The 27,574-nt window shown below is 35.0% G+C and overlaps 1 protein-coding gene across 1 annotated transcript in view; it reads right to left on the bottom strand.

Annotated features, from left to right (window-relative positions):
* The window catches only part of LOC124635730 (neuropeptides capa receptor), a 92,901-nt gene that overhangs the window by 38,167 nt on the left and 27,160 nt on the right, over positions 1 to 27,574 (bottom strand). Inside the window, exon 2 of the mRNA XM_047171680.1 lies at positions 20,479 to 20,569. Coding sequence (XP_047027636.1) covers positions 20,479 to 20,569 — 91 coding nt within the window. The remainder of the gene's footprint in view (positions 1 to 20,478; positions 20,570 to 27,574) is intronic.

Here is a 27,574-nt window from a genome sequence, read left to right as displayed (position 1 = left end):
ACGTGGCAATGCTGCCAGCCTCTTGGGTACACTCCCGGTGGGCAGCGATGAGGAGGAGTTTTTTGATGCAATTTTTTTAACATTTATATTTATAGTAAGTGTATATATTAGGTATGTTGTATATATATTCATTATTAAGATATTGTAAAAAGTTATTTCTAAATAGATTTGATTTGATTTGATTTGAATGATTTTGAATATCTGTAAAAAAAACTGTAAAAAAATATGAATTAATGAATTTATACAAATCAATTTCATTCAGAAATCAGTGCAATAAAATTAATGCTAAAAATGCCACATCAACATAAGGCTCTAGTCGAATTTACTGAGCAGAAAGCCTCGTAAACACTGAATTTCTTGTAGAAAGTTACGTGAGAAAAAAAAATAAACATCATTGACTCATTTTCTGCTAAATTGTAAATCAACGTTAACATATTTCAAGTTCAATCTTAATTAATGTTATAGTTACAGTTACAGCCTTTTTATCGTCCCACTGCTGGGCTGCGGCCTCCTCTCACACGGAGAAGGATAGAGCATTAATCACCACGCTTGCTCTATGCGGGTTGGTGATTTCAGACTTTATAGTCCAGGTTTCCTCAAGATGTTTTCCTTCATCCTTTTATGTCACCCTTCTCTGACCTGGAATCGAACCCACGTCCTCGAGAGGTTGGTTCTTTACCCACTAGGCCACCTCAACTCTTAATACCACGATACTCTTAATTTACTTAACTCTTATTCTAGACTATACATGTACCTAAAATTATCTTCCCCGAGGCATTCATACAAGGTGTGTAAGTCTGATTGTGGTGCACAGACACACGAATATTTTCCTTGATTGATTTCCCCGGGGTACTGAGGTTTGACTCCGGGAAAGCGTTGTTATATAAGATTACTAGCTTTTGCCCGCAACTTCGTTCGCGTGGAATAGTGACTACCAGCAGATTTTTTATTTGACCAATAGATGGCGCTATATGTCCAGAATAATTTTATTTTTATTTTTTTTTTGTAATAAAAACTATCCTATGTCCTTTCTCAAGTTTCAAACTACGTCTGTACCAAATTTCACACAAATCGGTTCAGTAGTTTAGGCGTGAAGAAAAGACAGACAGACAGACAGAAAGACAGATAGACAGACAGACAGAGTTACTTTCGCATTTATAATATTAGTTTGGATGTGGAAGAAGGAAGGTGGTGTATGGAAGTGACAAGTCACAAAAGGTTTTAAAGAGAGCAATCTTTGGTAACCGTTAAAGTGGACAAAAATTCTTTAAGAAAATTATTCAATTTTAATATGATTGTCGTCTGAATATTTTAACTATACAAAAATTAATAATAACTCTGATTAATTATATTAACTATAATTATACAATATACTATAGTTTTGTTGAACATCCTTGGCAGTCGTTACGGGTAGTCAGAAGCCAGTAAGTCTGACACTAATCTAACCAAGGGGTATCGGGTTGCCCGGGTAACTGGGTTGAGGAGGTCAGATAGGCAGTCGCTTCTTGTAAAGCACTGGTACTCAGCTGAATCCGGTTAGACTGGAAGCCGACCCTAATATAGTTGGGAAAAATGCTCGGAGGATGATGTACTATAGTTGTGTTATACTTTTTAGATAAATAATAGTAATATCTTAATACATAATAACTTATGATTTGGATGTAACGTAAAGTGATAGACGACAGCATCTACCAGAGATGAGTCAGATTCAAAACAATATCTTTACAAATCGCTTAGGTACTGCGAATCTGAATTTCTACGTAGCTTTGAAAGTTTCCCGGTAGTGACGTCATAGTATAATGCTAGCTGTACCAAATACACGTGTAACCAGGCCTCTGTCACTCGACGTACTTGCGCGCGATAAATGCCTACCGCTCGCTGGGTTACCGGTAGCCCCACGCGGCACAGGGCTTTCGACAGCCGCTCGCGACGCGCGCGTTTTATGTTTATTATTTTTATTTGTGAACATGAGACCTCTGGCCAGTTATGTGCTGTGCTTGGTTGCAGATCAAGTAAAAGAAAAAATATAAAGCTTTCGTTTTTCCGTTTACCTAGAGATGTAGACAGGTCAGTTATTGTTTATTTTTTATTTGGTTTTTAAAATTATCTAATAAACTGAAGAACTATTTTGATTTGTGTAGGTGTATATGTGACTATTTTAGGAAAATATAAAGGTTTCCTATTATATATGTATAGGCATTTGGAAATATTTTATACCTGAATATACATAGGTTTCGATTTTTTTAAGTAAAAATACTTATCTTCTTTGTCATTTTAAAAATAAGCGACTTACTTTAGATACTTAAATTATAGAGATACTTATACCTTATACTTAGTTATACATGCAATGATTACCGAGTTTTGTAGCTAAAAACATTTCGAGTATAAGTAGGTATAGTTCTCGTCCAACTAAATGGTGGCTTGGAACATTGCATATATCGCTGCGCAGAAACCAATTTTGGGTAAGTAGGTATGTATCAGCGGTCAGCGGTGTTATGCCAGGGGTAATAGGTAAGTATAGAATACTTGCGTGTTCTGTGCTCGAAAAGTAGTTGGGCACCTCCATTGATTCGGGAAGTCAGTTACAAATAAGCGTAATTTTGTTCCCTATTTAATTGTAAGAGGCAACCCTACGCTCGCTGTCGGCACGGTCGCGGTCACTGAACTGTGCGCTATCGCATTGAAATAACAATCGAGCGCTGGAGTTTTTAAGGTTCATTTTATAACGCAGCTATGAATTTGTAGGTAGTTTGGAAACTTGTAGGTGCTTATAACAGTAGGTATGGACTTTTTTGTATGGAGTGATTTATCTGTTACGTAGTAACTATTATATAATCTGTGGTGTAACGATGCACTATAGTGCGTTACTATATTGATGTATGCCATCAAAATTGTTATCTCAAAAATGTTTGTAACCTTTTTATATGGGCTCACATAAACATTATATTTTTTAGCATCTGAAGATCGTTAAATATTTAAGCTAACCAAACTAGTTTCAACAGGAAAAATATAAGAAATCAGCGTAGCTTTCTCAGAAGTTTTATCACTTAAAATAACATTAAAAAACAATTTAGATAAAGTGTCTCGGATTATCTCCAGGACACTTATCAAGGAAGGTATCTGCCGTCTTGTCCTTTTCCTTAAACCACGAAATGAAATATTCAGTTTACACAGAAATCGTAATAGAGCTTTTTGCAAAGCTTTTGAGATGATAGAGGTACCGAAATAGACTTGTTCCTACAATATTATCTTGTCTGTCGGTCGTTTATCTAGAAGCAATAGGGTTGTTTCCAATTTTCGAAAATCTATTTAAATAGCTTTTAAATAATTTAAAGATCACCCCTCCTACGATTTTGCGTCTTAAATCTCTTTACTTTTTATGTATTCGATTTTTTTCTATTTTTCTTAAAACATTGCCCAGAAAACGCTCGATCACGTGACTGTGACGTCAGAGTATACTATGTGTTCCTTTACACTTTGCACATCTAAAGAGAAGAAACTAATTAGAAAGAGGTCATTGATTTTTAAATTCTAATAGTGTATTCTTATAATATAGATACAAAAACAAATATTTTAAACATTTACATTATTTTTAAACATTGGGCACAAAATAAAATACCTGTAATGTTTTGAGTTGTGTACGCGGTAAAATAAAACTGTGCAAAGGAACGTAAAGTTTGTCTTTGTTATTGAGGTTATATTTGTGTCATCTTGGTTATTAGCAAAGAATTGGGCGACAAAAAAACTATCAGCTTTCATAAATCTTTTCTCCATAATTCTTTTCTAACTTTCTTTCGCTCGAATACAAATAAAAACTAAAGAAAACATCACATCAATTCTCAGTTTATACCTGTCATAGACTGTCACTGTCAAATACTTGTCATTGTCAATGTAAAGTGACGACATCGGACTTGATTCGCCGTTTTCAAGGGCATGACGTAATAGACGATAAATTTAAATTTCATAAATTATTTAAAAATTATGTGCTCAGTTATTATTAATATAATATAGCTTATCGTGTTTCTAGTTTTGTGAACTTTCGGTGCATATACAAATTTTTAATTGACTGAATACTAGGAAACAACCCTATCAGCAATGTCGCGTTTTCAATTTGAATCGCGCCTTTCAGTAACAGCTTTAGAGATCTTTGGTTAAAAAAAAAACTACAATGTTAAATAAACAATGTCCAAAACTAACTTTCTTATCAAAACATTATTTACATCCAAAAAGCAATATCTACATACTATATATATATACAAACTCAAGCTACAAATAAAATACTACATACAAAAATATAAAAGTATATAAAACAACTTTTAATGAATAATTTTACCTAAATTAAGTATTACTGAATTTAACCAATACGAAATTGGATCAGTTTTTCTTACTTATGGTTTCCTTGTAAAAAAATGTCGTATCATCTTATTCTTCATTCAAAATTCCACGTTAAAATCTTTTGTGCACCCTTCTATTTCCATAAACATTTTGCATTTACATAAAAGTTTCATTAAATGAACTCTTAACGTAATTTATTGTTTTAATTGTTTTGTTCTAGGAACCGTATTATGATGCAGTCGATTTACCGTTCTCTATAGTTTAATCTAGCAGTACCAACTTTGAGAAAAAAAAATATCGTGGTTTTAACAACTTAATCGGAGTACTTGAGTAATAAAGTCTTAAAGTACCACAAACTTGAAGAAATAAAATTGGTCGTTGAAAAGTTTTTCGTTTAAATTCCTGTGGCGAAAGTTGTGCGCTTTCGATTCTATTACAGTCGCGAAACAAAGGGCCTTTTGTTATAAGTTACGGTTATTAAATGTAATATGAGTGATTAGGCCAACTTATTCCGGCATTTCCGTTTCTGAATTGACACGAGTCCTAAAGCTTGAGTCAAGGGTAAAGTAAAATAAAGCTGTAAAATGTTTGGAAAAATATGTACCTAGCGTTTATTCCACGAGACGATAAATCGAGCCTCGGATGCCGGTTGTATCAATGTAGTGCCATGCATATATACACATGCAGCAAGGAGACAGTTGAAAACCGAACTTATACACAAAGTAACACCGGATTCGATAATTTATAAAACTATGAATTAAATAGAGCCGAAAGGCGAGACGCACACAAATGTTTCATTTAGATGACACGATTTACAAGTGGATGCAAATATTTCTACTGTCCGCGAAATTGCAACCTTCGTGCGCAAACATATGCTAGTAGCAGTAGATTCGCGCCCACGACCACCATGTGCACATTTTTTGGTGAAATCTCGCTATAATGCAAACTAAAGAAACAAAAAACAACCAGGATCCAACTTCCAGCGGTCACTTCTTTTTCTCATACTAAAACCATTTTTAACTATATATAGATAGTTCTTTAACCTCGTCATACAAAGTTCCGTGATATTCCGGGTTCGATTCCCGGTAGTATTATACAGGTGGAAAAATATCCAACATTGTTTGTTAGTCTAATGTAATAGGAAACTATTCAATATAAACAAAGCCCAATTGTTAGCTCAGAAGTTTGTATTACCAACCATTAAAACATTGTGTAAATCTGTCTAGATTACCATAATAAATTGTACAAATATTTGTTATGAATTAAAATCGTGTTAGTCACTGTTATTCTAGGCCTCAGGCTTGTTGTACTAACAGATTGTAACAATTTATAATAGCTGTAGGAATTATTTCACAATTTTAAAATACGTTTTATTTTCTTTGAAGTATGTCAGGTATGAGTTGCGAAAGGACTCTGATTTAGACAAGCGTTTATTATAGACTAACTAAATGTTTCAATGCTTCTTATTACTAAGTACCAAACATATTGTGGTGAGAAATAAATATTTATTTAATAAGGACATACACTTCTTCATATAATATATATGATTTTATTTAATGATGATTCTTCATATAATACATAGGATTATCAGATACAAATTATCATTAGATTATGCCACTACTGCAGACCACCGCGTTTTCAGGTGTTCGATAACACATGAAAGCATGGATGCAAAGAGATAAGTATCTTATGAAAGATGGTCACCCAAGGTCCGTATGTTACAAGCGAAACTTACCTTTATCGACAGGATCTGTCGAGCTGCTTCTACAAAAGATCCTTTGATACTTACAACATAGAAAATAAGCTTAATAGTGATTCTATAAATATGAAAGAAATCCACAAAGCTCACTAGAGGGAACCACTTAAAGTCTAAATGGAAAGGATCGTTACCGACTTCCAATAGTCGTAAGTCGTTTGCCCAACGCGTTTCCGAAGTCGGCCCAGCGTTAGCTTTAATGTGCTGAATAAATTATTGAGATTTATTGAAAGTGAAGTTGTTTGACCCAATAAAGGGAATGAGTTTACTTTTTTATTAGAATTGATCCGCTTTTATTGTGGTTCTCGTTACGGTAAGGTTTGATGCAGCTTAGGCTCACACTTTGGCGGATACATCCATTATGTAGTGATTTTTGTAACGAGATTTGTTACCAGGTACATCATTTTCAGAGCTTACCTTAAAACACACATTACAGGCAGGAATGATGGACCGGAATTGCATGAACATCGTTAAACGTTGTGATGTAAGATTGCCCATCTAAATAAAGCTGAGAAAATATAAAACATTTATTTTGAACGCACTCGTAATCAAACTTGGCCTTAAACTTGTACTCAAGACATTGTCGTCTATATTCTCACGAAGTTTACCTTTAAAATAATTCTCAAACTTCGAAGAGAATTATTCGTTGTGCTGCGTAGTTCTAAAACACTCACTACAATAAAATAACCCTATACCCGTATTTAACAATTTTCCTTCACACGTGAACAAAGAAAATGAAGTCACCTACTTACGCTTTTGTTAATTAAGTAATGCACTAAACAGCAATTTATCTGACTTTTGAGATATTATAATGGTCACAAGGGAAACATTTCCTTAATTGTCGCTAATTACGAAAACAGTTTCAGAACATTAAAAACGTTACAAACACGGAACAAAGAAATTATGAAGCAGAGACATTAAAAACTTCGTTTTAAAGTACATACAGAAAAATATTTTAGTATTTATCTAAGTTAGAAAGTAAATACACGTGCTTAATAATTTAGCTTACATCTGAAATGCAATCAATTGTTGTTGTAAAATGAAGTTTTTTTATAGTAATTATACTTCCAAAAAATAGCCTGCATCAATACAAACCAATATTTTTAAATTACATTACAGGCAAGTTTAAAAGCCCTACAGGCTACAATGCCAGAAATAAAAGGCCTTACAAACTTCTCTCTTCCACATTGAAAAATCACTTAAAGTCACTAAGTATTACTTCTAATTAAAAATAATAATAATTGCCAACCCTTATTCTAAATGACTATAAAACTAAAAGGCAGCTATTAGACCAATTAGACCGTATCATTTCCACAGTTGGTCAATTTGGTCTGAACGTCAGACTGCCAGCTCGATTCTAACATCAGATTTCTAACGCCAGTCATACTTCCAATGTGAATTTTGAACTTCAATTTGTCTAAAAGACTAACTTTATCTCCAGAGTTCGAGCTGCACACTGGGTAGTTGCATTTTCGGATTTATCAGAAATAATATAAGATTCATTTATTGAAATAGTTTAATCACATAGGTGGGCTATTTCTGTGTTAAGTTTAATGAAACAATGTTTACATACCACTTTAGAAATAAACAAAACAGCAACGACTTTTCGAGTCTCTAAACAATAAACTGTAACAAATTCCAACGCTCTCATGGAGCCCCAAGTTATGATAAATACATAACTTTCAACCACGATATGAGAACTAAAGTTCAAACACATCATATAAAGTTCAAAATACATAGTTATTCTCAGTATTCACTAAATTCTATTTACATTCCGTCCGAGCCTGCATACGAGGAAGTTCCACTCGAATGCAGCGCGTGCATGCATTTGCAGCAATATTTTAACGTTAAAAATTCGTGTTCCCCCAAGTGTTAAACGGGGGACTATCGCTCCCCCACACACTTCAATTGCCCTGAATGGTTCAACTGCATATTTCTGAATATCTGTCTATACGATAAGAGATTGCTGAACATTTCAACTTTAAGCTTGAAAATTCAATTGGAAAAGGTTTTATTATGTGGGGTTATTGATTCGAATAATGTGATAAGATTACAAGCTTTCAACTTTTGGAAAACAGGCTGATTATACTTGTAAAGTAGGTATCTATACCCTCATACCGCCAGTTAAGTTAATCGTTTATAAAGATAAGAGTACATTGCGATAAGTTGGCTTTAATATCAGTTTTCATGCGTTATGCCACATAGCAAATGACGTGAAAAGTTTTCCTGAACTGCTTATTGCTACATGGTTAGGAGAGATTCGAATGATTTGGTTAATAATTTTGTTAAAACCTTTCTTTCTTTGTTCCGCTTTATCTTTAAAACGGCTAAACAGTCTGAAATTTAATTTTGAGATTGAATTAGATTCAATTTCCCTGGTACCCGGAAACGACTTGGGTTTTTTTAACTTATTTCCCTTACTTAGTACATGGCTTAAAATATGTCCACCCAAAATATTTTCTCAATCTATTTTGGTCTCTTCGCGGACATTAAAATGACAAGGTCAGCAACAAAGCGATTATAAAGTCAAGTAACGTACAATGGTACACAAAAGCGATGCTTTTAAGAAAAATCTGTTCAGTGTTAGGACGATATTTTAGGTCAACAATAAAGAAAGCTTTGAGAACAATGATGGCACGTAGGTCAGTAGAATATTACGAGGCTTTTTCTTAATATTTTACAAGACTAGTTTTGTTTGTGACATCTATTCTGAGGGGTATTGTGTTAGTAATTAGTAATTAGGACAGATATTAAGGCAGGATGTGGTTCGATGAGGTCGCTTGGGAAAATGACATATTTCTATAAATGCTCTCCTAATTTCGGTAAAAGATGGCGTTTAGTGATCATATTAACGAACGCGCTACTCTCAGGAACACTCCGGCTGAGTCGTCGTATGCCTAAACTTGCTATTTTGGGGTCCACTTTCAGCCAAAATGGACGTGGATCAACTGCCTATTTGACCTCAGTTAAATTGGCAACACCATTCCTAAAGTAGGTACAACACTAGTGACATGTAATGTTCAATACACAAAAGATTAAGACTCCAATAAATTGTCTATAATTAAACTACAATGGCAAATATTTGTCTCTTAATCTTAAACAATTTACGGACAAAGACAAGTGTGCCTAAACGTAGGCATAATTATCTTAAATTACATTCAATACAAACACAGTGTGTACTCAGCTTCATTATTGCTGGGAGCATGACGGACAAACAGCCAGCGAGACAATACATCCAATTTGCTCAGTAAATGACATTGAGGCGAAATCAGTTCAGTACTGAGGGATTTTACTCTTACCTGTCTAAGATTTAAATCGGTATAGACACAATGGTACAAAGGGACTGAAGTTTTTGAAGGTTCTTTACACTATCAAGAATTTAAATTCTTTGATTCTTGAGATCTACGTACAAATTGAAACAATGTTCTAAATTGGGTTACCTTTTTCGTTTCTTTATATACGCTACGAAGAAGTGTAGTTACGTAAAAAGGTATTGAATAATAAATTTATAAGATAGATATCTTTGTAAACGCTTTTGTTTGATAGTGTCTCCACAAACGTGCGCGATTCTGTCTTAGAAAAATTTGTCATGTCTTGTCAAGTTGTGCTCTTAAAAATAAAACAAATATTATAGAAATCTAACGACTTTTAATTAAAATATTGCCGAATCCCAATAGGTTATGGGCCCAGGCACATAACTAGGCATATATTTTAATTATTAGTTCGTTAAGAGCAAGGATTATTTCCGATATAAAAGTGACCGTAAAATGGAGGTTTCAAACGGAATGAAAATCGAGAAGTTTGATGGAAGAAATTTCAAACAATGGAAATTTCAAGTGAAATGCGCATTAAGAGCGAAGGGATTAAATATAGAGAAGGCAAGACCTTTAGAAGCCGGTTCGCAAGTGCAGTGGGATAAAGATGATGGTATGGCCATGTTTATCTTAACCTCTTCGATGGATTTAAACCAGATATCGTTAATAGAAAACTGCGAAACCGCAAAACAAGTGATGACAAAACTAGAAGCTATCTATGAACAGAAGTCAGAATACAACAAGATGTTAATTCATGAGCAGTTTTATCAATACTCGTATAGTGCCAGTGACACGATGGCACAGCACGTGTCAAAGGTTGAAAGTTTGGCAAAGCAGCTGCGAGAGACGGGTGAGAAAATAAGTGACACCGCCATTATGACGAAGATTCTAAGCACGTTGCCATCAACGTATCGTTCTCTTAGACAAGCATGGTTGTCACTCGATGAAGATCGTCAGACCATACAAACTCTTACGTCGCGTTTAGTTGACGAAGAAGCCAGCCTAGCCAATGAATCGAGTAGTGAAAACGCGTTAGTTACGTCAAAAAGAAATTTTAAACCTAGAAATGAGGACAAACAAAAGACGTCAGAACCAACGTCAGAACAAAGAACTCACAGATTCGTGTGCTACAATTGTAACAAAAGGGGTCATTTCGCAAGAGAATGCAGGATGCCTAAGAAAAGGTACAATGAGAAGAAAACCAACAACATGGCGTTCAGCGCAGAAGGTTGCTCATCTGAACATGATGAAGACGCATGGATTTTAGATAGTGGAGCATCGAAGCATATGACCTACAGGAGAGAATACTTCTGCGAGTTGAACGAATCTCAATGCAACAATTCCGTTAAATTGGGCAACAAGCAGAGTATAAAGGTATGTGGCGAAGGAACTGTATTAATAGATAAGAAGGTTAATGGTACATGGGAGAGATGTAGACTTGAGCATGTGTTGTATGTACCTGATTTACGAAGAAATCTGTTTTCTGAAGGTGCAGCTACTAGAAGAGGATATGTCATAGTGAAGAACAATAAGAATGCTATGATAATGAAGAGCAATGTTGTTGTTATGTGTGCACAGTTGCAAGAGAACAATTTATATGAATTGGATATAAAAACAATCAAACAAGAATATTGTAATGTTGTGCAAACGGATATAAAAGTTTGGCATGAAAGATTAGGACACTTAAATGTCAAGGAACTTCAAAATATGTCAAAGAATGGTGTGATTCCAGTTACATTGAGCGGTGATCAGAATTTTGTTTGTGAAGCATGTCAATATGGAAAGCAAGCAAGACGCCCCTTCTTGAAATCTACCCGAGGTCCAACACAACCTGGTGAAATTGTGTACAGCGATGTGTGCGGTCCTATAGAAGAACCTTCTGTATCGGGTATGAAGTACTTTGTGTTGTTCAAAGATGGAGCTACAAGCTATCGCCATGTTTACTTTATGAAGCATAAGAGTGAAGTATTTCAATGCTTTCTGAAGTACAATGCCATTGTGAAGAATAGATTTCAGCGTGATTTGCAGATACTACATACAGATAATGGTACTGAATATGTAAACCAAGAATTCACATCTTTTTTGGAGAGTAAAGGGATAACGCATGAACGTACTGCGCCGTATACTCCACAACAGAACGGGAGAGCAGAAAGAGAGATGCGTTCTATCATGGAATCTGCAAGAACAATGTTATATGCAAAGGATATTCCTTTAAACTTGTGGGCAGAAGCTGTTAACTGTGCGGTATATTTGTTGAATAGAAATACATCAAGCCAGACGGGAGATGTTACGCCATTTGAACTGTGGCATGGAGTGAAGCCTAACTTACAACATATTAGAATATTTGGATCAATTGGTTATGTACATGTTCCAAAGGAAAAGCGAAAGAAGCTTGCCAAGAAAAGTGTGAAGATGTTGTTAGTTGGATATGACCACGACAATTATAGAATGTATGATCAAAATACCAAGAAGATTACAATATCACGAGATGTTAAGTTTGATGAATGTAGTATGCTGGAAGAAAGAAAAAGATATGTAGAAATGACAGTTGAACAAGAAGAAAAAGAACATTCTACAGTATCTACCCCGCTAAATGAAACCCAAACTCAAAATGTTGAACCTGAAGAAATATCATCAGATGAAAGTATGAAGAGTTTAGAAGATATGGATGAAAGTTATGTTCCTCCAAGAGGTATAAATTTGATGCAGGAAGAACCAAGAACCATCTCATTACGTCCTCGTCGAGACAAAAGATTAGAAGCAAATTTCACAGAATATGAACTTCCAAACAGTTATGAAGAAGCTATGAAAAGTCCAAATTCTCATCTGTGGAAGAAAGCTGTAGCTGAAGAGCTTCAATCACATGAAGAAAATCAGACATGGATACTGACCGACAAAAGTGAAAAGAAGCCTGTATCGTGCAAATGGGTGTTTGCTATAAAGAAGAATAGAGATGGAGAAATAGTACGATACAAAGCACGACTGTGTGCACGAGGGTTCACACAAGTCAAGGGCTTGGACTATAATGAGACCTTTTCCCCCACAAGCAGGTACGACTCGATTAGGGTGCTGCTGAGCATCGCTGCTAGAGACGAGCTTCACATCGAGCAGTTTGATGTGAAGACGGCCTTCTTGTACGGTGAGCTCTCTGAGGACATATACATGGAGGTGCCAGAGGGATTGGAAACTCAGCCTTCCAAAGTCTGTAAGTTGATTAAATCTATATATGGTCTTAAACAATCGTCGAGATGTTGGAATGAGAAGTTTAGTTCTTTTCTAACTAGTTATGGTTTCCAACCGTGTCCGTCTGATAATTGTGTTTTTGTAGGATGTTTTAACGATGTCAAAGTAATATTAGTTATTTCCCAAGTAGCATTCGGGGTTCTATATAAGACGTCTAGTCGTTCACATGTACTCTGCAAGCTGTGTATGTCAGTTGTATATGAGCTGTATAGCTTGCTATAATGCTTTTATTGAACCAGTTTGGGCACAAATTAGACAGCCTTAAGTTCACTATGGCTGTACATTAGAAGTATAATAGCATTATAATAGCAGTTTAAGTAGTAACATCGGACTTAAGGCTGACTTACGGCACTATATGGAACGCAGTGTGAACCATACAACGTACATGAGTGTAATAAAGAGTAATAAGTGGCTAAATACACAGCCTTCACAGTTAAAATCGGACAAAAGTACTCCAGTAAGCTACCTTAAATTCACTTGTGTCCTAAATTATTTCCATATTTTAATATATTAGTTTGTCAATTGTACGGAGTGCACGGATTCGGGGCAAACTAACTCCGGCGGATTATTATTATAATATAACACGCTGTAGTACCTGTTTTATATACTATAGCATGTTAATGTCATGGGAATGCAACTTTATCGTGAAATGTATACATATTGACAACTAAAATTTTCACGCGCCTCTGTAAAAACGCTTTATTCATTTTGAAACATTTAAAACTGGCTGAGAGGAAAATTTACATTTTCAGTTTTTGATATTTTATTGGCATTATAATTATACTACGGTTAATAATTTTAACATGAAACCAAAACTCATTCGCTCTATCTGCGTATTTTGTGATAAATCTGCATTAATCTTGTAGATTTATTTGGTAAATATTTAAGGTTACGTAGAACAAAATGGTGGAAATGAAATACGGCTATGTGAACTGTTATATAGCCTTCTAACAGCCTACAGTCCACAAGTGAATCATTTAAACACTTCTGTACAGGTAGTAAAAAAAAGGTTATTTTAAGTATCACAAACAAGTCCTAATACAGCTACTGGCTGTATAACAGTCTAAGACAAGTAAAGATAACAGCCTTTGGCTTTATAAATGACCAGAAGTGTTCTTTTAAAATGCCAGCTGTATAACATCGAACAAGTAGGCCGTTAAACAGCGGTTGCCGTATCTCTACCCTCCTATAATGCTCTTAGTCAGAAAGCTGACTAAAGGATAGTTGTTAGAGTATTATAACACCCATAACCGTATAAAAGTATTACTCTACACTCCTGTAAGTCCCTTAGACAGGCATAGGTGTAATTAATTACAATAATGCAGCTAATACATCACGAGTGAACTGTAGTAATGCTTTAAGTTCATCTTGGAACTAAATGTGTACTCTTAAATGGAACAAAATGCTACTTGGGTTATGTTGATGACGGATTATTATTATCGAAAAGTAAAGATGTTTTGTCAGATATATTAAATGGTCTTAAACAAAAGTTTGATATTAAGATTTTAGAATGTAATTCATTTATTGGTATGGAAATAACTAGAGAAAAAGATTGTATAAGTATTAGTCAGAAACAGTATATTAAAACGATAATAAATAAATTTAATATGTTTGATGCTAAGAGTAGTAGTACTCCTGCTGATGTAAATGTACATTTGTCTAAGAATACAAGTAAAGAGTCTGTTAATTTCCCATATAGAGAAGCAGTGGGAGCTTTGCTATTCTTGTCGTCTGTTTCTAGACCTGACATAGCTTATGCTGTCAATGTTGTTAGTAGGTATGTTAATGACCCAGGTCCTTCACATGTTGTAGCTGTGAAAAGAATCTTGCGCTATCTAATTAATTCTAAAGATGTGTATTGTTTATAAAGGTAATGGTGAATTAGTTGGGTACTCAGATTCTGATTTTGCAGGTGACTTGGACACTAGGAAGTCTAATACTGGTTATATATTTTTGATGAATGGAGGTCCTGTCACTTGGTCTAGTCGTAGACAAAGTACTGTAGCATTATCCACAACTGAGTCTGAGTACATGGCGGCAAGTGAAGCTGCTAAAGAAATATTATGGCTTAGACAATTTCTGTGTGACATCAAAATTAAGTTGATTAACAACCCTGTATTTCATAGAAGAAGTAAGCACATAGATATTAAATATAATTTTGTTAGAGAAAATGTGGCAAAGAATGTTGTTGTTATTAAATATGTTGAGAGTTCAAATCAGTTGGCTGATTTCTTAACTAAAGCTTTGCCAGTACAAAAATTTAATACAATTAGAGATAAGGTTTTGAGAATTGTGTAATATGGTTATTATAGTGTTTGTTAATTAATTAAAAGTTTTGTTTCTAGAGAAAAGTTTTAAGTTGTAGTAACTTATAGTGATGAGTGTAGCCTATAAGTTGTAAGTTGTTTTTGAGATATGTGCCTGATAAATTGTAACGTCTACCTTATAAATTTAAGTGGGAGTATTGAATAATAAATTTATAAGATAGATATCTTTGTAAACGCTTTTGTTTGATAGTGTCTCCACAAACGTGCGCGATTCTGTCTTAGAAAAATTTGTCATGTCTTGTCAAGTTGTGCTCTTAAAAATAAAACAAATATTATAGAAATCTAACGACTTTTAATTAAAATATTGCCGAATCCCAATAAAAGGTTGATGATTTCAAATCTCGGAAAACACTCAAACATGGCTTTCACATGTTGCAACAACAATACTTTACAGCGAATTATAGTTTAAAGAGCTGTAAGAGCTAATAAATTCAGAAGCAATATCATCCAGACCGAGTTTTCCACGATCGGCCATCTGTGTAAAAACATATGCGCTGCCACAGGTGCTCTTTCCGATTGAAGAAATATCCAGATCAACAGAATTAAGCAGCTTTTCATTTTGTATGCACCTTTAATCTCTTTTGTGAGAAATCATCAACAGACTGTCAGCTGTGGGTGCAGCGTGAGTGTCAGACTCTTACTGGCTAAAACCCATCATGTTCCTTCTGGAGCCCTTTATGTACCCAGGCCGCGGCAAATCGCACGAATAATCCCGCAGCCCCAAAGGTACCTTCGAGCTCATTTCCATAGAAGAACACTATTAAAAACAAGGAATTTAAGTACTATATAGGCATAAATAACTAAGAATGAGAGGCCGTTGACAGTTTGCCGAGCAAGGTAAGAACATTAAATATTTCGGTGTAGGAACACTAAATATGTTGTAGCTCTTAGAGCATACGATCATAAACTACGCTGTGCAAAGAATGTTATAGCACTTCACGCTGAGTTAGGGGTGCCAAACCCTTTCTAGAAAATTTTCAAAAAAAAAAAGATTATTTCAGGTTCAGAAATAGCATTATGTTTCTCGTTTGTATAGGTAGTTAGAGATTGTCAAGCTTTATTGAGAAGAAAGATTTACTATTTAAATGTAATTATTTGTGTTATTATAATTCCTTAGTTTAAATATAGTATTAGTAGAGTAATATAGTATTAGTAGTACTTAATTAACCCTCTATTGAAATCGTCTCAAGTGTGTCTTTTAGGTGTTTTATGGGAATTAATGCAGAGCTGGTTTCGTTGCTGGCATCCCTAACATTATCATACACAAAGCCTAATTCATTAAGCTGTGTTTACACTCCGGCTTCCTAAATAGCGTTAGTACCACAGTGCTAGTTCGCACGCATGTCCTAAATGCTATTGTGAACTCCAGCTATATTTAATTTATATGACTAAACTACTTAATATCCATGAGTTATTCCAAGATGTTTCTTTTGGTAGGTAAGAAGCCCGGCATTTTACTAGGTAAGTGTGTTAATGCAAATTGATGGATTCTTATTAAACGCTGCTCGGAAAAAATATTAATATGAATTAATATTTTGCTCTTAAGGCTAAATTAAACTTTTACTAAGTAAAATAAATGTGATATTTATTTTCATCTCGCTATATTTACCTTATGAGTAGCCGCACACTGCAGTCGGCAGACCGTTGACCCAAAGTTTTTTCTTTTTTAATCCTGATCGGTTTGATAACAGTTAAATACCTAATCGTTGTTATTTGCGTACTAACATTCATTTCCATACTGATTTATGAGCCCGATCCAATTGCCAGCCAACTAAAAGTTTGCATTGTGTACCTAAACATAGTAAAAAAACACATTGTAGTTACTTCCTTTTTTATTACAGTAAAACATTTCAACTCGAATTATCTACTCAAAGAGAATCGACGAATATCTAACAAAGAACTATCTATATCTATGTCCCCTTTATTTCAAAGGAAAGCTTGTAATTTGACGTCCCAGTAACGTTAACTTACTTTACTCAACTTCAGCATCTACTGTGAGTTTCAAGCCTTATTGTGAAAGTAGGTAAGTGCTCATTCCAAACGATTGACTATAATACCTTAGTTATACCTGTCCATCAAAAAGTTACGAATACCTAATCAATATCAGAACAGAAAAGTTGATTTGGACTACTAAAAGTTGTTACAAAGTCTGTTTCTTACTTAGAACATTAAACTAACTGGAGACGATAATGTCAGCCCTTCCCCTTTGCCACAAGTAGGTATGAGACTTTTTAAGTAGGTATGAGACAAGTCTAAGCTTTTGTCAGCTATTCTACTTGATATATGTAAGAACAAATATTTTTTTGATTGTTTTTTGTATGCTAACGGCTCCTAAAGTACGAAACCGTTTTGAAAATTTATTTCACTCTTGGAAAGCCAGTCTATTCATACTCGTTCAGATTAAACGAGCTTAAAGCCATTTATTATTTGAGACGGGAAGCAGTTCCCTCGGGATGCGAGTGTAGCCGCAAAAAACAGCTAGTCCTTATTATAATAGCATAGAGTTTTGTTGTCATGGCGGTTCCAGCTGGTTCTATGCTCTTAGGTTTCATCGTAAGTTTAGATATAAAGTAGAAAGCGCGTCAAGTACTCGACAAAGCAGTAGTTTTGAGCGAAAGTTCTTACTTCTTCAGAAGTTACGACAACTTCGTCAGTTTTCCGTCTCTTTAAATGAAATGTCTTGCAAATGGATAGATTTGGAATAGAGAAGAGGGTAGTTGGACAACTAGGTAAGTATATGTCGGGTAGTAGGTTCTGTAAGCAAAGTTAGTTAGTTTGTGACTTAACTACATAAAGGTTGTCATTGTTAATTTAAAACATTTCTATCTGTATACTTATCAACTATCTTCTAACTGAGGTTTTTTGAGGTGAGGGACTTGATTTGGAGTGATACACACAACAACAAAAAAAAAGTCGTGGTGGCCTAGTGGGTAAAGAACCAACCTCTCGAGTATAAGGGTGTGGGTTCGATTCCCGGTCAGGCAAGTACCAATGCAACTTTTCTAAGTTTGTATGTAGTTTCTAAGTATATCTTGGGCACCAATTCCTGATAAAAAGTTGAAGGAAAACATTTTGAGGAAACCTAGACTATATTATATAGTCTGAAATCGCCAACCCGCATTGAGCAAGCGTGGTGATTAATGCTCTATCCTTCTCCGTGTGAGAGGAGGCCGCAGCCCAGCAGTGGGACAATAAAAAGGCTGTAACTGTTACGAGCTTTTTTTTTTATTTGTGTCAACATGTATGTAACTTCGTTTTTTAAAAAAACTCTAATTTATGGAATCTTTTTTTTATTTTTAAATAGTGTATAGATTGAAATTAACGAAAATTAAGTTGGAACGCCAAAAATATAGCTAGAATAATAAATATCTGAATACATAATGGAAAAAGCTATGTGATCACTTCCAGAATGTGACTCTATTGAGTATGATATTAACAAAAAACTACTCAAAATATATGGATATTAATTTTTAAAATATTAAGCTATAATAAAAATATATTTCTGCAGTGATCCCTAGTTATGAATCAAAATTAAATTCCTGTCCATCGAGCGAAAACAGAACAAAACAGTATTTTATAAAGAATTTTAAATATTTTTTTGTTTAAAATAAAAAACAGGGACAGTCACACCACTGAACGCTTGAAAAAGATAAAGCTTCATCTACATGGACGCTATTATTATAATTATGTAATATTCCAGATCAACATTTAATAATAATCAATAAATACTTTATAAAACTATATCTTTTTAATAATGCTATATATCCGAGTGCTCCAGGGAGAGTATACTGTCCCCCACCTCCGGCTTGCCGGAGTGAAGCATGACGGGGGATAGGTCTCCCGCCTCTTGGCTTGCCTTCATCGGCCGGTCAGAGTGGAGTCGCTAGAGCAAGGTTAGTCCTGCTCGGAGGGTAGGTGCCTCGTGGTAAGTGGCGAGTGGGCCGGTGATGCTGGACCCACAGGGAGCGCGTGATCTGCGTTTAAAGTCCGCCGAGGTATCCTCACCCTTCTCAGCCGCTCATGTCCCTGTTGCCCTCTTGTTGCTTTTCAGTGACTGATTCCCGGGGGCCCAGTAAGTGAGTTGGCGAGTCTCCACCTGCCATTTTAACATGTATTTAATACATTGTCATCGGCAGGTGCCATAGTTCCCGTAGTTTCCCCATTCCTAGTCCATTAGCATCCCATCACAATAGCCTAAGTAGTTTTCATCCATAGTTAGCAATAGTTTAGTACAGAACCGGGGATTGTCCTTGGGTACATTTCTATAGTGTATACAGGGATAATCGTCGGTTTTGTGTTACCATTTCATTAAAGTTGTCTCAAGGGCTTCAGCGTGTTGGCTTCGGCCCCACGTTCGCCTTCCAAAAATCCGGAACTCTGTAGTCCCGTGGTCGGTTAGAGACGAACAAATAATAACAAAAAAATATTGTACCTCGTTTACATAAAGATTGTAAACATGAATAAAATAAAATTGATCCCCACAGAAAACTATTATTCTGAATTTCTGAAACAACATCACTGTTTTCCATGTAAACTTAACTTTATAGGATCAATCATGTTGTGACTTTGAGCTCAGCCCGTATGTGACCATAGATTTGGTCACAAAACGGAAGTCACATTTTCATACTTGCCGATTAAAAAAAAATTATAAAAAAATATTTGTGGTTCTTTTCCATTTAATGTCATTTTAAACAGTAACTTAAAGAAATGACGGTGACGGTTTCTAGAAATAAACAGCAATCCTAATATTTGGTTACGCTGTAGTAAAATTCAAACACATATCTGAACATAAATTCTGTTCTTGTACGGGGCCAGCAACAAAACGTCTACGTTCCTCAAAGTCCTTTTGACTTTAATAGTAAAGTAAAGTAAAACGCAGTAGTATGTTTAAGTAGTGCCTGTTTCAAAGTATTAGGACCCAAAAATTGTGGCTTAAAGTACAATAAAATGCGGTCACAATACTGAATGTTCAGGGCGGATCAAAATTTCATCATCGTAATTTTATACGTTTTTTTATGTAAATAAGCCAGAATATTACAAATGAATTGATGAATATTATTAAATGATGACATTTAGAAACTAAACCCCTTAAAAAAAGTATATCGTCCGTAGAAAAATCGCTAAATATTCTTGATCGAATCATACAAATTCAGCTGGGGACAAGCAAAAAAAGCCTACTCCTGTTTATTTGAATGCTGTTAAAACAAAATAATGAATAATTAGAACAGAAACTAATATAATAAATTAAAATTAAATGTATTTTCTTTGGTTCAGTATTTTAAAAACTCAAATAGTTAATGGGTTTAAGAATGAAATTAGGTCAAATCCGGGGGACAAGCAAAAAACGCACTTTACACAAATAAAAAAAAAGCTCTTACACACAAAATTATTGAAAGAGGCTGTAAATTTATATCCATGTGTATCTCTTCCCCTTAGTTCCTGCCTGGCGCGGGTGTTACCATTGGCAGAAGCTAGGTACAAAAGGTTATGAATAGATACTCACGCTTCGGAGATGAGCGCTCGTAGCTTGCAGAACACGATGCCGAGACTGTACGGGTACTGGTGCCACGATACTGACAGGTCGTTTGGCAGACCTGCAACAATAAATACATAGTCAGCAGGGTAGTATCAGGATATTAAAACCTGATTAATTTAGCTCTCGTGTGTATATTCCTTGAAGGTTTACGCTTGCCCAATAATTGGATAACAATTTGCTACTTTTTATAAGCACTTAGTACCTATCTAACGTTACTAATTTATAAAAGTATTGACAGTTGCCTACGGTTTCACCTGCACGTGAGGAAACTATGTACTTCTTGCATCCTAATAAAAAGTGCCAGCCTACACTGGGTACTATCTATTTAGGTACTAATTATGAACACGTAAACCATCATTTTGAAAACGAGACAAACAGACAGATTTACTTCCGCATTTTTAATAAACCATTTGTTAGGCTTTACTGTCTATAAATAACAACACTGAATGTCGTACGCTGGAACACTTTGGGCGACAGGTTCTTTTCAAAAAGCCCTCATAAACACGTGCCCTTTCCAAGGGTTTCCTAATTGCCTTCAATTCATACTACAGCCGACCTGAAGGGTCTCATTATACGGTAAATATAAATATTATTATTGCTTGGATTGTTCGTCTATTTTGGAACCTTAAAAAATATATTTTCAAAAATATTTCAAACATACAACTTCAAAAATATTTTTGAAGTTGTATGTTTTTTCCAGTAGTTTGGTGGTCGAAAGTGTGATTTCAAAGTTCCAGAGAAAGGGATATAGTATAATGTATTTTGCTGTCATATATTGTGTACCTACTTAGATATCATAGCAACCTACACATACCTCTAATATTTTTTCAATTTTCTAACGCAAACTTTCTGTCGAAAACGTATCAAAAATGGTCTTTGTATGGCACGTCTTATCCCAGTATTTACCAAACGATGCAATAACGTAGCTTTATATAGCGCCGCATTTGTGTAGCTTGCACACAGCTTGTTCTTTGAGGGCTCGGAGTATTGAGGTGCTGTTTTATATGCAAACTCACCTTTGTGTCGAACGTGTCTTTAAAAATAGGGATTTTGGACGACAATGTTCTGTTACACGAGAATAGTTTTGTAAAAGTTAGGGTGCTTACATAAAGGAACAGGTTGCCGGTACAGACAAATCTGTACAGATCAGTACCGATCGGTACAGTGTTGACTCGTATAAAGAAACAGGTGAATCTGTCCTTAAAGACAATCAAAATTAAACCCGTATGGCACGGCAAGTTACAACCTGTTTCTTTATAAGTGAGTGAATAGGATTACTATATTGAAATATTATACCTGCGCTGATCGGTACCTACCCGTACAGATTTGTCTGTACCGGAAACCTGTTTCTTTATGTAAGCGCCCTTATTCATGATATTTATATTTAAATATGTTCAAGCGTTATTATACATGAACAACATAATGTGGAAACAATGCAAAAACCAGCTTATTCCCCGGTGTCTTACGTCCCCGAACTATTTTGTACCCCCGGATAAGAACCCTAAAAGTTTCCTCGATGATTAGGCTATTTAACAAATTCAGATCGGACGTTCATGAGATTATAGTTCGGCCATTCAGAGAATGCGTTCCTGACACGTCGCGATTGAACTGACGACGTAACTTTGCAATGGCGTTGCAGTTACGATAAAAATATTTTTGCTGGTTGTTTACCGTTTTAACAATTGAGGAGCATTAAAACAACATTATTATATCAATAATCAATGAATGTTATTACGTCGTCAGTTCAATCGCGACGTGTCAGGAACGCATTCTCTGAATGGCCGAACTATAGCTCATGATGTACAAAACAAACTTTTCAGCTTTATAATATTAGCTGAAATAATTAAAATAAAGGTCATCACGATATAAAATTAAACACTAATTAATAAGCACATTAATTTAAACCAGTACCTATGTATAGTTGTCCAGGGTCCGTGTTTAACGATATCGGACATGACATCTCACCATTACTGTCGCTAGCTAATAATAATAATGCTTTACGAGGTCCTTGCCTAGTTGCTATGGATAAATAATATTTTTTTTTTATTATAGAATACTAAACACCAGTGATTTTGTCTACATCCAGGGAAACTACGTCCTACATCCGAATAAAAAGTAATCTGACTCCGTTTCCTTGCCAAATTTAATTTTTAAGTCTTTTCAGCAGTATTAGAGTGAAAGTGTAAAAGTTAACTTACTATCGCATTTATAATACTACATTAATTACAGAACTAAGAAGAAGAAGTAGTCTCCGTAAAACAGATAATGACCAAACATTTTAAATATTTTCATCATTTTCAAACTTAGATATACATGGTCTTACCACAAAAACTTTAAAACGTCAGTTTATGCCTTGTCTAAAAAAATGTCAAATTATGACATTGACATACGGTTCATTTTGCAGCCAAAATTTTATTAGACAAGTGTAAAACAGGGGTTAAAGTTTTTGTAGTAAGGCCAAAAAACTTTAAGATCAGTAACTTGGTCTAAACTAGCGTGATTTATGATAGTAGGTATTTGATCAGACTTCTTCTTAACAGTTGTTTAGAAAAAAGTTAGTCAAAATCAAGTCAGAACACTGTAATCGACCACATGATCTAGACACACAGCAGTGTGTCCCCCAAGTTCGAGCAAAAAAAGCGACACACCGGCCGTGGGTTATATTACACGAACCATTTCGGGCCAAATTCGACCCCCCTGTAACTCAAAATCTATTTTATTTACGCATATCAAATTTCTAGTATCTGTTGAGACCCCCTCACTTATCTAAAATACAAAATTTCATTAATATACCTATTGTAGGTCTTGAGATATTGACGTCAGAAAATCGCTATTTTTACTATACACTCACTGACTGACTGACTGATTCACTGACTCACTCATCAAAAACCTAGACCACTTCCAATGGTCGTATTGACTTGAAATTTGGCATGGAGGTAGGTCTTTATGTCAAGGTAAAGGAAAAAATCTGAAAATGGCCAAGTGTGAGTCGGTTTAAATTTATACCCCTAAGGAACTAAAACGAACTAAAATCTATACTATATTTATATAATATACCTTCGAATGGTACAAAGGTTTGTATTTAGTCAAAGTAAAGTAAAAATCTGAAAACGGCCAAGTGTGAATCACTTTCGAAAATAACGAATGTGTAACTTTGATCCACGAACATAATATATGATAACATGTCATGTCAGTCAGTTGGTAAATCTAGTCCATTTAGTTAATCTAGTTCATTTCTTTGTAAGAAACATAGTGCATAAGTTTTAATAGAAAATTAAATACTTGATTCATTGCGTTTAGTAGGTTTATAACAAGGTGTATGAAAACTTGCCAAGTAACATCATTAAAAAGTAACTATTTTTAACTGAGGTATGTGTATGGAACTTGGTACTTATTCAGATCTCACTTCTTTTATAGGCGAAGCATTCCCATATTATCGAACTTGGCAGTCTTTCACATTTTTGTTTTGGGTGGGATTGACTTTACCTTAAAAAAATTACCAAACGTCAAGCTGAAAACCATACCTAATAATAAAAATTGGACCTCAGAGTACGTGTAATCCCGAAATAATTGACAGCTCTGTTAGATAGACTTTAATACCATATAGAACAAAAATAACAAGGTTATAGAAATAATCCAAGGAGGATAAGTCTCTCTTTTACCAAAATATTTCTTGCTTGCGACTTTCAGGATAGGCTTAGGTTACTTGGTGTAAACACTGAAAGAAATTGTCTTATCTCGAACGCAATACTACATGTATATACAGATTATTTCAGACTATTTCATGACCATATTTTTAACTATTGAAAAAAAGGATCTGAAACTACATACATATATGTTTCATAATTTCACGGAAATCTCTACAAATGTTCGTTAAACTTGCAGCAAAATTACGTAGAATTCATTTTTTTACTTTTTCTCTTGAATTAATTTCATTCGGTGTGTTTGATTCGTTCTGATCCAAAAGGTGTGCGTTCACTGGTAACTTTCACACTCTTAACTAATAAAGAAGAAGGATTAAATCGCCTCAATTATACAGACGAAAATGCTTACCTACATCGTATATTTGCAAAACAGTTGACAGTCTAAATGCAAAATACGTGTTCATCTGCGCAACTGTCAAACTGTGACTTGAGTTAGGGTAAAAAGGTCACATATGTCATTGTATCAATGTTCACATGAACATGTTTATTCTCTGTTTTATCTAGACATAACAAAAGGTAACCCATTATCCTTACATGATTCCAGTAGGTCTGTATGGCTTGATATGTGAAATTCTTAGAACTTTCCAGAACATGAGAAAGCTTCTAGGAGTTTCAGATTTTGTTTTGTTTACTTCATGTTATAAGTTGTTCTGGAAAACACTTTACTCAATAAAAAAGAGATTGACAATGAGAACCTCTTTTTAAAATCAAACACATCAAAAATCGTTTATTCTAACTTGGGTGCAAAACAGTACTTTTTGAACGACCTTCAAAAAACAGTCTCCAAAACGCCCACCCTTCAGCACTTCCTTTGTGTTTTTGCTGGGAAAAAAGGCGCAACAAACTCCCCAGCAACTATTTATTTACTCGGTTTAAAAAAGAACGGATGAAAGAGTTAGTTGTGTGGAAGACAATGAACGCTTAAACTGCTTTGCATATCTATTCTCAGCAATAGAACGAAGCTGAGTAAAACATCCCTTGTTATGAATATGTATTCCAAAGTCTACAAACACTGTGAAATTCTCTTATAAAGTTATATCTGTCACCGTAAGATTACAAACATCGTTAGATTACAATCTATCTCGAGAGATTGTAAACTGTCGAATTATTGTAAACCGTAACACCTGATTGCAATTTAACGCATTATTTTTCGCTATATTATAATCTATCGATGAGAAATTGTCAAATTGTCAACTGTCCGAAAGCTCTCCCTGATTGGTCAGTCTTTTTGTAAGATCGAGAGCGATGTAGAGCGGTCAAATTGTCAACTGGCGTAGAACGGAATGCATCTTGCGCGCTGATTGGTAGAACGTCAAAAAAGACAATGTTCTTTGCAACTCCCGGTGTCACAGCTCTTTGACGTGCAAAAATAAGTGACGGTTTAATTTTTTATAAAATCAAAAATTGTACTTAATTTTTAAGACTCAAATTACACACAATTAAAAATTGTATTAAAAATTGAAGTTAGTAACGAAAACGAATCGCTGCAAAACCGACTCCACGTAGTCTTGTCTGCCCTACCCCTAGAGTGCAATTCAAAACCGCGTAGGCGCGGAGGGGCGAGGCGGCCTGCGAGCTGAGGCGCAGGTAGTTTCAGCGCTCGCCGCCGCGGCTGAGGCTGGCCGGCTCTGCCGGCCAGCAAGCCGAAGCTGCGGTGGTGAGCGTGAAAACCATCTGCGACGATAAGCTCGCATGGGACCGCCGGAGCCCCGCAGCGCCGGAGCCGTGACAGAAGTTATGCTTGCTGCATGTTGCATGCTTACTTCCATGCTGGGTCAATTAATATGGGATGTGTTATATTTTAAACAAAAAACTCAGTAGGTACGAGTTAAAAAATTAGAAGGTAAATAAATATTTTTATGATGTCATTTAATAGTATTTAAGAAGTTTACTGTTAGAATGCATGCTACAAATTTAGATGCAAAAAAATAACCATCATGCTGAGTTGTATTTAGAGTGGAAGATAACTCGTGGCTAAGATAGTATTATTTAGATGCTCGACGCTTTATTAATTGTGGCTGACTTAGTAATTTAGAAGGCAACATACATTTTTGGGGGCGAATAATGATATTAAAAAGAAGCCTGTTTAATTAGCACCCCTTTTATTTTATTTTTAAATATTAGTTTGTATTTGAAGACAAAATACCTAACTGTATTTTTATAACAGTTATTTTTATATAAATTTAATACTTAAAGAATTTTTGAAGAGCATTTATTTTATTTAACTGACACCTCTATTTCATTCCTAACTCTACGGGAACTCCATGGGAACAGAACGGCTGGTCGTGATTGGTCGATCTTACAAAAAGACTGACCAATCAGAGAGAGCTTTCGGACAGTTGACAATTTGACAATTTCTCATCGATAGATTATAATATAGCGAAAAATAATGCGTTAAATTGCAATCAGATGTTACGGTTCACAATAATTCGACAGTTTACAATCTCTCGAGATAGATTGTAATCTAACGATGTTTGTAATCTTACGGTAACATATCTATACATATAATAAATCTGTAAAAAAACTGTGTCTGTACATTGAATATATTAAAAAAATAATAATTGGGTGGGGTTTAGAAACAGTAATGGAGCACAAATCCAAAAAAAAAATTCTGTCTGTATGTCTGTATGTCTGTATGTCTGTTTGTTTGTACACGCTAATCTTCCGAACTACTGAACGGATTTCAATGATTTTTTCTTTGTTGTATCAGTATTAAGCCTGGTCAACATATAGGCTATAATTTATCTTCGAAACTTGAAGACCTGATGCAGAACTCCAACAGACCAATAAAACTATAAGAGATACAAATATGGTGCGGTGGCAAAAATTGTTTCATTTGATGAGCATTTTCAGATGAAATAATAAATTTTATGATCTGGAACACCTGATGTGGAACCCCAAGAGCCCAGCTTCTCTGTACCATATACAGGTATGACGTTTTAGCAAAAGTTGTTCAATTTGATAAGCACTTTCTATTGACTTATACAAATTGAAGATCTAAAACATCTGATGTGGAACTCCAGGGGCCCAGCTAGACTATAGCAGATAGAGGTACGACGTTTTAGCAAAAGTTGTTCAATCTGATAAGCACTCTCTGTTGACTTATAAAAATTGAAGATGTAAAACACCTGATGTGGAACTCCAGGAGCCCTGCTAGACTATATGAAGCATATGAAGATATGACATTTTAGCAAAAGTGGTTCAATCTGATAAGCACTCTCTATTGACGCATTTTTCTTTTCTCTCTCACACAAACAAATAATAACGAAGATACAACAACACTTGAATTTCGTATTAAGTCACTGCTTAGTACAAATTTTACATCCCTAGACGTGGCGTCACGAGCCCCCGCTCTCTAA

The sequence above is a fragment of the Helicoverpa zea genome, chromosome 13, assembly GCF_022581195.2.
Source record: "Helicoverpa zea isolate HzStark_Cry1AcR chromosome 13, ilHelZeax1.1, whole genome shotgun sequence".
NCBI lineage: Eukaryota > Metazoa > Arthropoda > Insecta > Lepidoptera > Noctuidae > Helicoverpa > Helicoverpa zea.
The sequence above is the reverse complement of the archived record's forward strand: the minus strand, read 5'-3'. Positions and strand labels throughout refer to the sequence as shown.